The 16,977-nt window shown below is 36.0% G+C and overlaps 1 protein-coding gene across 1 annotated transcript in view; it reads left to right on the top strand.

Moving 5' to 3' along the window:
- Positions 1 to 716: 716 nt before the first annotated feature.
- The window catches only part of LOC142353474 (uncharacterized), a 143,067-nt gene continuing 126,806 nt past the window's right edge, over positions 717 to 16,977 (top strand). Inside the window, exons 1-3 of the mRNA XM_075405727.1 lie at positions 717 to 1,418; positions 12,439 to 12,706; positions 15,772 to 16,015. Coding sequence (XP_075261842.1) covers positions 1,065 to 1,418; positions 12,439 to 12,706; positions 15,772 to 16,015 — 866 coding nt within the window. The 5' untranslated portion in view covers positions 717 to 1,064. The remainder of the gene's footprint in view (positions 1,419 to 12,438; positions 12,707 to 15,771; positions 16,016 to 16,977) is intronic.

Here is a 16,977-nt window from a genome sequence, read left to right as displayed (position 1 = left end):
AACTTTTTTTGAAGTTGTTCGAATAATCTGTGGAACAATCCTTCGGCCTGTATTAGGTTATTCGACTGAAGGTTTTGGTAGAATTGTCTGCGTTAATTTCTTTGTTGGTTTTAGAACGAACCGTTTGATGAGACGGTTAATTTAGTTTCTTGTTAATTAAAGCATAGCGAGTTTTAATACGCATATTTGGGCGATTAAAGTCAAAATAGGGGCCAGCAGATGATCTTTACGCACAAACTTTTCACTCATTCATATTTTGGTAAGTTGCAACAGTAATTTTTTGTAATTGAGTCGCATTGCAACGGAAATAAAACTTCGAAAAAACAACTTCGAAGAATTTGGAATAATTGGCTAAGTATGGAGTTAGTAGATGTCAAGTAGTTTGAAAGAAAAAGTGGTATTTTATATCTGAATGTGTGCCAAATTTTTAGTTACATTTTTGTACTGTAGCTCAAGGAAAAAAGCAGCAAAATTAAAATGGGTGCTTCGATAGACATTTGTGTTGTTATACAGGATTCACATTTCAGAAAAGAGTATAAAAATGTTAGGAAATGGAGAATTGAGTGTCTCGATTACATGGCAGAATTTACACGGCATTGAATTAAAAATTTTGAATTGATTGGGTTGAAACAAGAAGAGTGCATACGTCTTGTATTCTCTCATTTTACTTGACCACGTGTCACTGTAGATACTGTTTGTCTACAAAAGTGGGCTATCAACTGAACTTTGAGTTCTTTTTCAGATTGTATTTGGTGTGTGGGTGTCTTTATCTTCCTGGGTTGTGGAGTAACAACAGTATACAAGAATTACTTAGTGTCCTGTGGTGTCGGTTTTATATCTTGATGGCTTGTAGTGTTTATAATCTCACCTATCCTCTTGTTAATGGACCATGATCCCTTTTCGTTCCTCTCCGCTCAGAACTCACCAAAACCTTATAGCGAAAACTAAGTTGGCTTGTCACTATAACTCTCATAAATACGCTCAAAGCCAAGTCGGCATTTTTTCCCTACGATGCTTCAATTGAACGCCTAAAATGCTCGAATGAGGACGCACGGTGGGTTTCTATGGCGACGGCATTTTCAAGCTCATCCGGTGGACCGCCGACTACCCTTGCCCCTTTGGCCCAGCCCCCGTTCTTAAGCCAACACTCGCAGCCTCATGGGAGTCTGGAACCGACCAGAGTGAGCTGCTCTCCGGGTGCAAGAAGTACTACAGTGCCGGTTCCGGGTGTGTCCAGTGCCTCTTCTTCAGGAGTTAATCCGGATCTCTATGTGACACCAGAGTGGCTAGCTTCTCTTTTAAAGAGATCTTCTTGTTCTGCATCTTCAGTCAGTTCACTTGGGGGTGGAGGGACGCCTCTCGGTCATGAGAGTCACTTGCTACAAGATGCATACAGGACAAGCAACATCCCATTTAAGGTACTCTTTTCAACGGCAGATTCCCTAAGTAAAAGTACGTTGAATTCCCGAAAAGCCCACAACCGCTAATTTAAAATTTTGATTGCTGATTTCAACTTTCAAATTATTGTTTTTATTGCAAGTATTAAAGTATGTTTAACCATTTTGGTATTTAAAATTGATCTGTTCTATTTGTGTTGGTTTCATTTGTCGGCAAACAAATTTTATTTTTGTGGACTATCAAAGCTGCATATCAAACTAGCTGATTAACCCTGTCCGTCTTATTCACTTTAAAGGCTATCAATTGTGTGAAATAAAAAGAAGGCTTTAGTCCTCCACGCGGTATTGTTAACAAGTAAATAGATTTAAAGCGAGTAATATATATCAAAATGCGTCATTTTATTAGACAATCAGAATCGAGTATTTGAAACGCATAGAAATGGTTCCAATTTACGTACAAAGCTCGGAAAAAGTGCAAATAACATAATTTTAAGTAAATCTAATTATAAGACCTATCAAATAAGACATGATTCGACTCAATAATTTTCGGGTTTTTGGATTCATTGGTAAACAATGGTGACTGGCATTGAACTGATTCGTTATCAGACAAAACACCGGCCAAAAGAGCATCAAAAAATGCCGTCTAAAAAAGCACTTGTTGATATGTTTGCTGTAATCTTAATACGTTCATAATGTTTGTACGTTGATATCTATATAGCGATACAGATCACCAAAAACATCAAAACAGATCACCAAAAACATCAAAACAAAAGCTAATTACAGCAACTATCAATTTAATTAAGCCTCCTTTCCTTTTGAAATCTTTATTTCAGTCTTTTTAACCATCTATTGCATACTCCACTGAATTAAATTAAACAAGAGAAACACTTCATCATCTAGCTTTGTGATGCGCGCGGTTTGGTTTCAGTGGTTTTAAGGTCCAGGTTGGCGTAGCACTTTTAGCTCATCACTTTTTTGTACATATAGTTAGTCTTCAGTCAAACGAATGAATTTTAAACCATCAATTAACCATTTTTCTGTACATAAAGTTATTCTTATCTGAAATGAAAACCAAAGTTTATTTTACTCTAATTTTTCCGCAAATGGAGAGCCAATAGCACAATAGCGATGAGCGTCAAAGACTATTGACAAACAAGAATATTTTTACAGTTACGGTTCAATTCCGGCTATCGCCACATCTTTTCACCTTTTCACAGCTCATGTCGCTCCCAGATGTTTTTATCAACTTATCTCTTAAACTTCAATATCAAAAGAACGGTGCAGTGGCTAAAAGCGCGAACAAGAAATTGATAAATGGGGTCGACGGAAGTTCAAATCCCTGCGCATTCATTGTTCTTTATGTGCATATCTTTACAATTTTACAACATGTTTTACAAGTTACAACGAACGGCAATTGCGTTACTCCACTGATTTAAAGATTAGAACCATAACAATGCAATTTTGTTATTAAAATTTATCTTGTTCTGTGCTACGCGCGGTTTGGTTTCAGTGGTTTTATGGTTAGGTCAGCGTAGCACTTTTAATCAAGCACTTCTTATTTTTCGTCAGTTTTGATTTATTTTTTTTCACTTTTCTTTATGAAATTAAAACAAAGTTAAATTTAACTTTTTCAGTCCTCCCTTTTCGAACAGAAAATTTTAGCATTCGTTCTCCTTAGACTGACGACTATTATATTATACGAAATAAGATCATTTGTTTTATACTACCTATCTGCTTTAATTGGTTGGAAGTTAATTCGTTTTGCGATCGAAAAAGTGTAAGTTGAAAGTATGCGCCATCCAACATGGAACTTAGCGCGGTCAGCTAACTCGATATTAAGAATGCGCGTGTGGGTTCGAGACTCAGGATGAGCCAATTTCATGCGTCTCAATTTTTGAGACAATTCCAAACTGAAAACAATGAAACTATGATGCGAAACACCTCCAAATACAGAAGAAAACTTAGTGCAGTGCACTAATATCGATTAAAATTCTGACATCCACACAATGAGGTTCGAGTCCCACCAACGTCATCAAACTTTAATATCCTGAAAATTTATTCTTTTTTCGTTTCAATTAATTAACAGTACTTGTTACTTACCTTGTGATAATGAAAATTGCCGATCGCATCATCTACGAGGCTAGCCATGTATCCGATCCATTATTTTTTTGAAATGCCAAGTTCAGCCAGTAGAAGCCCTCCATGGTGCTTGAAATGACTGAGTGCGCCGGAGGCAGAAGAAGTCTTTAATACAACAGGAACAGAAACTCAGTTTTAACAAGAACTTTCTTCAATACTTCTTTTTAAACTGAAACTCTTTCTTAATATGTATTAAACTTCTTTTAACGAATGGTTGTACATAAATTGTGTATATTGGTTGATATCTATATAGCTAAACCGTGGCTTGGATTTGTTTATAAATTGAATATCCGAACTTCTGTTATTTCATCAGAGTTTATAGGCATGATGCCAAACATAGTTCCGATCTTTGCTAGCTAACTTTTTGCTATTAGTCATTCCATAGGTGATTGAAGATGTTATTGAAGACGTCTACTGGGTATTAAGTTCTCTTAGAGTCTTTGAGTCTTTCAGCTCACTAGTTTTCAAGTGTGCGATTCACAGAAACTTGGAGACGTATACTCATGATGTGGGCGGTCCTTATAGTTTGACCCCCCTCGCACCCTACGCCAACCCTCCCCCACATCAGCCGCCCTCCCCCACTCATGTCACCCCGCCCATCCTTACAACTGCACATTGTTGAGGACCTGGGCTCGTGTGTAGCCAAAGACCCCCATCATTTCCCCATCAATCCCCTGGTACACCCATCCCTCCCCCGCCGTGTTTACCCCACGTCCCTTCAATTAAGCTAAAGCTAGCCTCACTGAACCGTTTCATTGACAAAGCCAACCGCTCGCCTGTCGTTTGAGAGCAATTCGATTGACGTTAATCAGCTGTATTCAATTGTATGAATGAAATGCCCGGTTTGTTTTTGGATTTCTTCGGCAGTTTTTTCAACTCTTTGTCTTCAATGTTTTTGCTACGTCTTTTGATCACGCGCCAATAAGTCAATAATTGATTTTTTTGGGGAATTCTATTACTCAGTCGTTTTTTGCTGAAACTGAACAGATTCTAATCTTTTTATTTTTTTGGATTCAGATCATTTCACGTGCTTAAATTGTTCTAACTTTCTGTAAACTGTTCGTAGTTTGTGAACTTGTTCCTAAAATATCACCATAATACTATAAATTCTGTAACAATTTGTTTTAACTCTGTTTCATTAGTGCATTCTGTTTTTGTTTTTCACGACGCATCCCGATTTAAGTTTTCACGATTATTGTGATTGTCTTGCAGTATAAATTTCTTGCCAAACGAAAAAATGTTAATCGGAAAGTTCCTGACATCCATGAGAGATCTCTGGTACGTAAAGGAGAAATTTGATTGTTACAAAGGAATCAAACTTCAATGAATGGTATACTTTTTTAGTGCTCTTCTGAATCACAAAACAATGGGCACCCATAAAGGTGTAGAAAAAACTGTTCAAAAAGCTGAATTTAAAACGCGCCATTTGGTTGATAATTTGGTTTTTCTTTTTACTCAAAGGCGTTAACATAAAGATTGGTGTAGACAATAACTCTTTTAAAGCAATTGTGTGTCTTAATTGTTTTAAAAAAAGCCGTTTTCGAGATTCCGTATTTATATAATGCAGCTTGTTTGGCACTGTATTTTACTTGCAATATGATTTTTTTGTGAAATGTGTTGTTTTTGCTTACAGAAGCCCTTTTATTTTTTTGGATATTTCACGGTTTATGCGCTCAAGTACAACAATAACCAAAAGATAAATATATTGTCTCAATAAGGCCTCAGAATTTTTTAGATATGATTGATATCTTAAAGCTTCTTTTGCATTTTACGAGATGGTTGGGCCTTTGATTAGGTAACGTAAATTTTATTTTTTCAATGAATGCCTTAATTGTCAACGCTCTAACAACTTGTTTCTTTAAAGCAACTTAATTGACAACTTAGTTGCGGCTTATGTTCTAAATCGAAACTAATTCGAAAGGTTATCAAAAGCAGCCAAACCTTAATGCCTTTGATTCGGCCGAGCGCCACCAGATAAAAATTTTATTTGCTTAAACCTAACTTGTAATTTTGCAGAAAAGAAAGGGCGTGGAGAAGAAAATCTCAAATTTGAAAGGATATTCGAGAATTAAACCCTTTTCTACATTTAATGAAAAGGAGAGTGAAAGTACTCTACAAAACACTTCTTTTTTGTTTTTTTTAACTGTTTTTTAAGAATGATTTTCCCAATTCACTCATAGTCCGTTCTAGGTCTAGTTTTTTGTTTAGTCAATGAAAATTCTTTGAATTGTACGTCAGGACTTGTCCTGCTATGTTTTTTTAATTCGTCGTCTCCATCGATGATTCTTGAGACCTGACTTCTTGGAATTAACTTTTTCAATTTCAGTGATTTCTACTGCTTTGCAGTTAAAATTTGTGTGCGTGATGTCATTTGTTCTGCTTTTATGCCAATTGCGCGACTTACCTCACTAAAAAATGACTTCTGAACTCACGTAATGAACTTTAATTTTTATAAGCATTTACTATTTAAAGATCAATAGTGTGCATCTAAGTAGTACCAAACGTAGATGCCCTAATTCTTGATTATTAGAGTCTTGGATTTTTGATTTTGAATAATAGTTTTGAAAAAGCTCTTAGGGTTTTTTCCTTATAGGGCGTATGTGTCTATGAGAGTCCGAATCTAACCCAAAACGTCTAGTGGTCTATTAAAGGACTGGTGGTCAGAATCTTATTTATTTAGTTCTTTCAATTCCATGGAAGGCCACAAGCGTCTATCGCTGCTATTTTCCGGCAATCTGCCGGCTATGTTTGAATATAGAAAATAAAACCCAATATAGCATCCTATTGTTCAAAAAGATTTTTAAAAAGAAAAGGAAATTGAATAATTTTTGTTTTCTCTCAGTTGAACAAAAATAATCATATTCTTAGTATTCATTTTCTTTGCAAAATTAAATTCTTAAATCTGAAAAAGGATGAGTGAGGATTCATTTGTCGATGATCGCGCAGTGTCATAAAATATTTGAAATATCAAGATGAATTTTTGTTGTATCGGCAACTTTTCCCGAAAAATCATAAACTTCAGCCAATTCTAAAATGATTTTATCTTGGGCAATTTCTCAATAGAACTCAATTGTTGTCAAGAGAAAAATAAAAAAGCCCCAGGAAAATCGAGTAAAATATAAAATGACCAAAATGGCTCCAAACTGTGTATAGAAAATTTCTTTTAGTGGAATTCTATCCACCGTGATTTTTATTATTCATCTATTATCTATTCAGCAAAACTTACCTCACAGGTTGAGGTGTTAACAAGAAGTTGCTTATAAACAACTTAGGCCACCGTTTGTAAACTTCGTGATTTTGAAATCTACGCTACAGTTACAACCGTTCAAAAAGATATTTCAACGCCAATTTTACAGCGTTTTTATGTGAAACCGTCACCCGGAATTTGAAAAAATATAATTTTTCCTCATTTACATGCGCATTGATTGACCAAAAAACTTTTTTGTGCATTCAAATTTTTTTTACTCGCGATATGCATTGAGAGCCTAGTGAGTATGAACCTCTTTAATGGCCGCCTTTTAGGTTGGCTTATAATATATTCACTGAAAAATATCCAGCCTCTTGTATATTGTATAATTCACAATTTGCGTTGTCATTGTTATCGTCAAGGTATCTGATAAAGAATGTTATTCTTTGAATATCACCGCCGGCGTTTTTCACGTGAGTGCAATGATTAACTAAGAGATATAGTTAGCAAAGATCGAGGTTCTGATTAGTTATAAACTATACCGGTTGTGATCATGTTATGTACGACAATACTAATAGATAAAACTGTTTTGATACGTTATTAATTGCTCTCAAACGAAGTCTGTAATTATACTAGTCCTGTTTAATAGCCGCACAGTGATAGCTGGGACTATTATTGGCCTTCTCTTGGTTTTTTACGACTCGAAGAGGAGTATTGGTTTTCTTAAGGTTTTTTTTACCGGAAGTACTATTCGTTCAGACGCTGTTTTGATCTAAAAGCGAAAGTGAAAAAATTGCCGTGTTAACTAATTTTTTCTGAGCGAGAAGTTTTTTGGTCATGCGCTGCCGTTTGTGAATGACTTTTTGACTTTGAAAAGTAGTTTTTGACTGAATGGCACATTTAGATAACCGTTTTTAGCCGTTTTTTCGTCTAAGTGGCCCAGTTTTTTTTGCTTGTTATCTGGTTTTTGTCAGTCGCCTTTTTGTAAAAAATCAGTTGTTATGGCAATTTCACTTCGATATTTCATATACTCAACGCCTCTTTCTACCTCGATGTAATTTCGTTTTTAAAATTGTACATATTCAATTTTGTTTTTTGTCTATTTTGGTTTTAATTACTAGAAATAGTCTTTTTGTGCAACATAAGGGACTTTAATTTCGTTTCAAAAATAAATAATTTGTTAGCGTTAAATTTTTGAAAAACAGTTAAAAGTTTTGTCATAAATGCAGACTTAAAATTTTTTCGACCATTTTTTGCTAAATCTTTTAATGTTTCTTATGTTTGAATTCTGTTATTTCTTTTTTTTTCTGTTCAGGAGGGTGGATCTTTCTCTCGGTTGACTCGTTTTCTTTGCTATGTCTCGAATGCTGAACAATAAATTAATTGTATTCGTTTTTCTTGATTTTTCCAATTTTATTTTTAACTTTCAAAAATCAAGAATTAGTCTTCGTTACGGCGTACCTTACATGGTGTCCATATTTTTCACATCCTAGTTTGTATAATTCTAGATTTGTCCTGGCACATACATTGATACTGGTTATATTGCTTTTTTCAGTTGTTAAAAATGCAAAAGGTAGTGGCCTCAGCTGCAATTACGGTTTTTTTGCGAAGTCTTGATGCTTCGAGTCGCTTCCGGAATTCTTCTGGTTATGTTTTTTATTTCGTTGTCGCGATTTTTGTTACGACCATATGACGTCACAACCACTTCAAATCTGCTTTTTGTTCATTCGTTCATGCAATTTCAACTGATATTCGTGATTGACGTCATTTTTCGCTCTTAGTGGAGCGAGTTTTGTTCATTCGCTTGATTAAATTTTTGGTCACACTTGACTTACCTCACTCTCAAAATTGACTTCCTCACTTTGAAATTGAATTTTATTTACTTCAATGCAAAGAGATAAGGTCAAATGGGCGTGTGTCACTCTAAGGTTATTTGAGTGCAGCTAATAGAGGCAGTAAAAAATTTATACAGATTTTCAATCAAAATATAACATAGCCGTCAATGAAAAAATGATTTTTTTGTTCTGTCTTTTTTACTGTTTTTTTTTAGACTGCAGATCTACAAAGCTATTGCGGCTATTTTCTGGCAATCTGCCAGCTATGTTTTTAATGAGATTTTTGCTTGGCCGATTTTTCGTCTCACCCTTTTGACTTTTCATCCTCAAAACGGGATAAACATGAAACGCACTAAGAGCTTTAAGGGCTCTTTGGGCATTTCGGCTTATTTGACCCTGAAGTATGCAATTCATCCAAAACTGCATCGGAGAATTTCAATTTGTGAAGGGTGGTTTTGATTGCATGCCGTATAATCATGTCTCAAAAAGTGTTTTGATTGCCTGCCGTAATAATCATGTTCTCTAGTTGCACTCCACTTATCTTGAACATTTGAGCTTGCGTCTTTTTCTCGTTGAATAAAAGTTTGAACCGCGTGAAGTTGATATTTATTTTTCACTGAATTGTAATTATGCATCAATTTTAAAATCTTTATCATTGGGAAATAGATCCTGGGTGAAAATCAATTCTATTTAAGTACAGAGAATTCTTTAATTAGTATGAATATTTATAGCTATTAATGAGATCTGTGAGCAGTGCTTTTTAAAAGTAAACTAATTTGTCGATGGTTGTGGTGGTGGTGACTACATAACATCTTTCACCAAACTTCCTTCACTACTGATGCTACAAAAGAATTCTCTAATAGGCATTAAATTATCACTGCTTTGTTAAGTAGACGGGGGCTCTCTATTCACTAATTTTTGAAAAGGTTCAAAAGCAAAAGGGCGGTATGTGGCAAGGCAAAAGAATCGGTATCGTTTTTTAATTAATGGAATTTTCAATGTCATCGCTTTTACTTCTTGTCATTACAATTAGGCCCCATTTCTCACTTGTGAAAAAGCAACCAGCCAAATGTGTGGCAAGGCTCTTGCTGTTTTAATTGGAGTTCATTTTGATTGACTATAAACATAGAAACTGAGCTTTCGCCAAAACACCAAGTATAGGTATTAGATTTCTGAAATAAAAAATAGAAACAATAATTAAGTATAAAGAAGATATATTCCGTTTCAGAAACTAGGAATAAATTTTAAAAAGATTTCAGATTACACCTTTACTTCTTCTTTTGCGAAGAAATAAACTTGCTTCGTTGTTTGAAAAGTTTTTTGATGTTTAGTGGTTTTGTCATCGTATGTAAATTCTTGTGTTCTTTCCTTTTTTAATTGGGTCTATTTGGAAGTTTTTACGTAGGGTTTTTTTACTGTTGTGTTGTATACTCGCACGTGCACATATGAAGTCATTTGAAATTTACTTCATGGATGTTGAATGATCCATCGCATCCTCATTTCGTGTGCTTTTGTTTTTTCCCAAACTGTAACCTATGACTTGTTTGCGGCATGACTCAGATTGTTTATTATATCTTTGATATTTCGAAGTTCCTATAATTCTGTCCTTTCAAATCTTAAGATTGCTCTCGATTTATTTTTGAAGCAATTATTGCACTCGTTATGTACATTTTTGTTCAGACTTTTTAATTGCTCTCAAACAATGTTTGTAGCAATTATAATAGTCCTGTTGGTCTTTTTTATGCAAATTTTCCGTCTGATCAATTTGACTTTTTGTCTCGCCCCTATTTCGTGCCTCATAGTTACGTGATGACTTCCCTTTAAATATCCATAAAGTGCTATAATTTAGTTCATATTCAGATAGATCTGAAGGCCATATCTAGTCAGTATTTCCATCTAGGCCTGTAACCCTTTATTTGTTTATGTTAACTAAAACAACCGCAGATTGACAGTTTACTGATAAAGATATTAAGTACCTAAAAGCCTCAATATATACCTTTCTAAGTTCCCTGACAATGAATTTGCATATTTGGTGAATAACTTCATGAGAAACTATGTATTTGGTGAAGTAATTATTCTGATAAAGTAGGTGCTAATACGGAAATTTTATATGTACTTAACAAACGTCAAGAGACGTACAAAAGCCTGAAATTGTCCAGCTTGTAGATCAGTAAATATTTGCGAAGGACCAATAAAATTCAAGGTACAGCCCTGCGGAACGCGCAATCAGCAGAACACCGGAGAACCAGCTTGAGAATCAGTTGATAACAATATCTTAAAACTTCACTGAAACTTCTAAAACTTATCGTTGAATATTGTTTATTAATTTCGTTAAAATAATTAAAGATTGAACTGGAAAATCTTTATAAAACGCTAAGTTATAACAGGCTTCAACATAGCTAAAATAACTCCGTGAAAAGCTTCTAAATACAAGGCAACTAGTGGATATATCACGCATTCGAACCGCTCAATATAAAGCTATTACTAGCTAACTTTAGTCAAATTATATCGCACTATGAAACATCCAAAATAAGTCCTTGTACAATGACAATTATTCGAGCTAATTACTCTTAATATTAACCTCAATGGCACCACAAGGAACACTCTTAAAAGTTAGTGCGTAACACTTTTCTGCATCAAGAATGGAATAAACAGGTAGCGCCCAGCGGGTATTAAGTTCTCTTCGAGCCTTTCAGCTCACTAGTCTCCAAATATCCGATTCACAGAAACTGTTTTTGGCGACTTATGCATATGGTGCGAAGGGCAATTCTTAGAGGTGCCCCCCCCCCCCCCTCCTGCAACCCCACCCACCCCCAAATCCATCCCTTCACATCGTTCAGGCCGTAAGGGCACCGAGGACAGCATCGCCCCCACAGTTGCCCCTCCCCCGGTGCACCCCAATTCGCCTGAAGTTATGTTCTTTTAACTTTGCCTTTTCACTTTTTTACAGCCCAGACCTTTTGACCTACTTTTTCGCTATTAAATTCCTAAATTTTGCGTGGTATCGACCAAAATGTGCTGTACTTGGACAAAAAGTGCTCAGTTTCATCGAGTTTTTGTCGAGACTGTTCTCTAACCGTTTGATTTTCTACAAAAGTAAAATTTTATAAGTCAATCAGATATTAGTGTTTTTTGAAAAAAATTTTCTTTAGTTTTTTTGACAGATAGGCACTTCTGATGGCCAACTTATTTGAGTTTATGTTATTCATTTTGGTCTTCTTTAGGCATGATCATTTTTCCCCTGGCCGACAAATTTGCGTGACTTGTTCGTTCTGAGAATCGGCATAAACAGGTAAAGCACGAGGACATTAAGTCAGTGTGCAGTTCTCTAAGAACGTTACTAGTCTTTAAATATGCGATTCATCGAACTGGTTAAGAGAAAAATTCATAATGTGATGTGCAAATCTTAAGAGTTTGATACCCTCACTAAAACACCCCTCCTCTCGTCTCACATTACCCCATCGAACTTGGTATGTGTATATTAACATTATAAAAGGAAAATTTCGGTGGTCTTTACGCCCTGTCGTTTTTGTTTCGATTGATTGAGAGAAAATTGGTCAACTTGTAATGAGCTGAGCCAATAGGTCACAGTTGGATTGCTTCGTCCTGTTTTTTGTGATTTTCCTTTGAATGATATTGCTTGTTTTGGGTCTCAACGATTATGTGCATTGAGTTCTTTTTTTAGTTATCGTAGTATAAGGGTCTCATTGTGGACAATTTGAGGGATGAGTTTAGAAAACCTTTTTTTTGTTTCTCTTTTCTCTGTCATCGTTCATTGTAAAACGCACTCAACAGTTTTCACAACCAAGAACACGATAGTAGCTCAGGTAAGGAATGAAAGCTGGCAATACCACTATCACTAATCATTGGATTTGTACAGGTGTTTGACATTCGTCCTCTACAGTTCTTCACAGCCTCTCGTATCAAAGGTGCCATCCATCTCCAGCTGCCCAATCTGATCCTGCGTCGTCTGAGACGAGGTCCAGTCCGTCTCTCCTCCCTTATGTCAGACTCAGACAGTCGTCAGGAGCTGGAGAGACATTCGGAGTGTAATACCATCACCATAGTGCTGTATGAGGAGGGACCCATGGTGCATTTACTGGTCAAGAACTTCTCAGAGCTGGGCTTCCACACTAAAGTCCTTAAAGGTACGCTTAGGTAGTTTTAAGGTTGCAGCTTTTGATTGACTGATAAATATAGAAAATGAAAAATATTTCAACCCATCAGAACCTAGCACTTTATATATTCTCACCCCACTCTTGAACACCGCAAAATCCGTAAAAAATAGCAGTAAAAGAAACTGTAGCAAGCCTGGAGCAAACTATCAGTAGGCCTCAACGAAGACACTATTTACTGGTAGATAAAATTCATTGGTAGATAAAATTCATTGGTAGATAAAATTGGTAGATAAAATTCATGATGTGAAGTGCAAATCTTAGGAAGTGTTTCGCCAGGCCCCAGTGACAATCCAAGCGACTTACCAGATTTGAAAACTATTTGCAGTAAAAATATTCCAATGATCCGCTATATCCCCGTGAAGTTTCGTGTGCCATGGTCCGGGATTATTACGTCAATCAGAGAGGACTGCATCTCAAATCCTGACTGTGTTGATAACTGGAGGAAGTTTTTCGCAGTTAGCAAATGTCTTTTGCGTGCTCCAACAGAGGGGGTAAAAAACATAAGCAGCAGCAGGAAAACTCAATGATGAATAGATTTGAGCGATGGAGATCGGGTGAGTATGCTGCCCTTTTGTACGAAGCGGCTTCAATGAAGTAAGCAAAAAATAAAAGCAACAGCACAATGGAAGCTCTTGCCTCCCGAGCGAGAACATTTTGTCTTCAATGACAATTTGGTCGTGCGGCACAGATTTTATCATCGGACTGAATAGCACCCAAGAACAGAAAAACCCTCCAACTTGAATGAACTTGATTGAACTCCAAAAACTGCATCCAGGGGAAAACGAAATTTTTGAGCCGATAGAAGACTGGCTGTGAAGCTTTTCAATTCGATGAAGCAAAGGTCCTTTTGCAGCTTCAGTCTTTTTCGAATTTCACAGTAGCTGGGTCGTCCAAAATGTACCCAGAGCATCTTCTCCATGCAATCAATTGTTCAATTTCCGATCAATCCAAGCGAGCAATGTGTTCACTAGCCAAATTAGTGAACCTGGCCTGCAGAGGCCAGCTCCCAAGCTTTGTGACCCCAGCTTTTTGTAGTGATACATTAACAGCATTGAATAAAAAGAAAAACGGTATTAGACCTATTTCTGTGGGTGAAATTATTCGTCGCCTTGTTGCCAAGTGCATTGCAAAGGAAGTATAATTTTTTTCCAAGTATTTTGAAAGATTTTATCAGTTTTTAGGTTTATCTGGCCTCAAGAGCCGAGGAACCACCTCTAGGGTTCGACAATAGATTGTATAATTTCTAGTTTTATCGGAATGTTTTTCATGATTTTAAAACAACGATTGTTTACTGATTTTTTAAAAACGCATTTGCATTTTTTTCATGGTTTTTAAAAATTTTTGTCAGTTTTTGAGTTTTTCAGCCCTAGTTGTCAAGGAATCTCCTCTAAGTTGGACAATAGGTTACCGTATAGTATCTACGTGTAATAGAATGGTTTTCAAGTTTTCAACACCTGGAAGTTTAGCCCTTTTTTTAAACAAAACTTGCAATTTGTTTTCAATTTTTTTGACCTTTTTTGTCATTATTCACGTTTTTCAGCCTAACAGAAAATCTCCGTTAGGGTTTGATAATAACGGAAATTTTGTTCGGTCGTGGATTAGTTTTCAATTTTTATTGTCGAAATTTGCGCAGTTTTTTATGCAACCTACAATTTTTTTCATGTTTTTTTAATTCATTTTGTAATTTTTTTCAAGTTTCTTCAGCCTCAAGAACCACATAACCTTCACTAGGGTTTGATTATAGGTTACTGCATAGCTTCTAGAAGTGACGGAATGTTTTTCATGGTTTTAATATCAGCACTTTTTTTGAAATATCAATTTTTTCAAGTTTTTTAATCTTTTTTAGCTTTAACATTTCTTCCGGCACCAGGGTCCCAGGGACCTCCTCCGAGGCCTGATGATAAACTGTGGCATAGTTTCTAGAGTTTATGGAATGGAATTAATTTTGTCAATTTTTTAATCCAGATTTAGCAATTTTTTGATAAAATTTAATTTCTTTTTCAAATTTTTGTAAAGTTATTATCATTTACAAATTTATCGATCTTTATGAGCCAGTGAAACTATTTGAAGCTTGAATTAGGGATACTGGATAGTCTTTTGAGACAAAAAAGGGTTTTGAAGATTTTAATATCCTGAGTTGTAGCAGGATTTTGATAAAATTTGCAATTGTTTCCAAAATTTTTGACTCTTTTGTCCTTTTCTGAGTTTAAGGATCATTATTGGCCAACGAGGCTTTTCAAGTCTTGCAGATGGTTTCTTGACAAAATTGCAGAGGCAAAAAATAGTTTTGAACATTTTTACTGCGAGATCTAGAAGCTTTTCTCTTAAATTTTGCAATTTTTTAAAATATCAGTTTTTTATTTGATTTATTTATAACAAGGCTAGAAAACTAAAAGTTGCAGAGTCGAATCAAGCTATAGCTAGGCTCACTAAACCGTGGCTAGCTACTGACAAAGCCAACCGCTCGCCGGTCGTTTGAGAGCAATTTGCTCGACGTTAGTCGGTTATGTTCATTTTTCTTACAAAAGAACATTTCGCAACATAAACTAAAATTTTCATACTCAAATCAGGTTCCCGAGAAATACTCACCTTTCCCTTACCATTTTGCAAAGCAGCAATGACTTGAAGAATATGGCAAAACTCAATGATTGTTTGTATAAAACGTCAGAGCCGTTAAATAGCGAAAAATTACATAAAAAAGTTTGATGAATGCTTTAAATGATCATACTTGACTTAAGCGTGCAATCATTTATTGAAATGATATTAAAAAGCTGCTTGGACCAATAAACTTCGAGACAAACTAAGACACTAGCTTGAAAATTCACCAGGTGAACAACTATCTTCATGGACTAAAAATTTAAAAAATCATTTCAAGTAGAGTTTACATACTACAGAGGCATATCACTGATTTCAGGTCTGTATCAGTTGCTATCCTTACGGCTAGGTATGTCTAATTTGCAGCTCTTTGGCATTCTGCTGACTGTGTTCATCAATTTGTAGTGCCCGTTATCATCCTAAATATATTTTTCATTTAGGGTCTTTCGTTAATTTCGAGAAACAGTATCCGGAGTTATGTGAGAGCCACCCTCAGCCCAATGGACAGCAGTCGTCAGATAGTCACCTTGTCGCTGATCTGACCCTAACAAGAGGTGGAGGGGGAGGTCAGGCAGGAGATGATTCCAACCCGTTCTCTAGGTCTGCAAATGAGGGCTCTATGCGGCCACTTCCGCCCCTGTGCAATCTTAGAATATCATGTAGTCAACCTGTCACCCCTGCAAAGTAAGTAATATTTGTTGTCGCTAACACACTTAATGATAATTGGTGCTGTTCACCTTGGTTGGTATGTAGCCCTGAAAGCTTCTCGTACCAAATCTTCACAAAGAGAACTGGATCCGATCTGTTTCGCCCCTGATCCTATAAAACTTTACGCCTACCCCCACGCGACCCGCCACCTGTACATCCTCGTGCGGTCATGCTATCCATACGCCAGATTGAACGGAATCCTGAAAACGTTTGTCGCTAGAAAAAGTTTTAATCATGTGGATTTTTAAAACCCAATTTCAATCGGTCAACTTATTCGTTCTGCCGTCGCCCCGCCTCAGGTCTTCTAATTTCTGTCAAAATTGTTCTACGAACAATTTTTGTTTTATGTCAACACATGCATGGCCAAACAGACGTCATAAGAGCATGTGAAAGAGGAACACCCTAAATTTGCGTCATCGTCTGAAAATATGCCAAGTTGAACCACTCACTTGAATCACGTTTGCATGTATTCTGTATCTAAATGTAATCCGCAATATCTGGATGATGTTCTTCAATCGACAACAAGGAAGGGTTCTCTGATCAACTTTATTGGTTAAATTAGTTCGGAGTCATGACGTTCAGAGAACGAGGGAGTTGATTGGGTTGAAATGTCTGCGAAGCTTCATTAGTTTTTTACTAATTCACCTCTTTTGATCACGCCATTTTTCCTAGAGCTATTATGCCTCTCTATAGCTTCATTAATCGAGATTGCTTCGTAATATTAAAAAACTAATCTGAATTATAGGATTTCTCAAGTTTTGGAACAGGTAGCTGCGTTCAAAAGTGAAGGTTAACGTTCAAGTGAAGACTACTTTTCTAGGCTACCGATGCTCGAAATCTATGTGCAGCTGTCTAAACTTTAAAATTGGCGTTTAATTTATCTTGGCTTTTATTTTACTTGCCGAAATCTACTGTTTCAATTTCATCCATGAGTTAAA

The sequence above is a fragment of the Convolutriloba macropyga genome, chromosome 14, assembly GCF_964194025.1.
Source record: "Convolutriloba macropyga chromosome 14, txConMacr16.3, whole genome shotgun sequence".
NCBI classification, from domain to species: domain Eukaryota; kingdom Metazoa; phylum Xenacoelomorpha; order Acoela; family Convolutidae; genus Convolutriloba; species Convolutriloba macropyga.
This window is presented reverse-complemented; position numbering and strand designations above follow the sequence as displayed.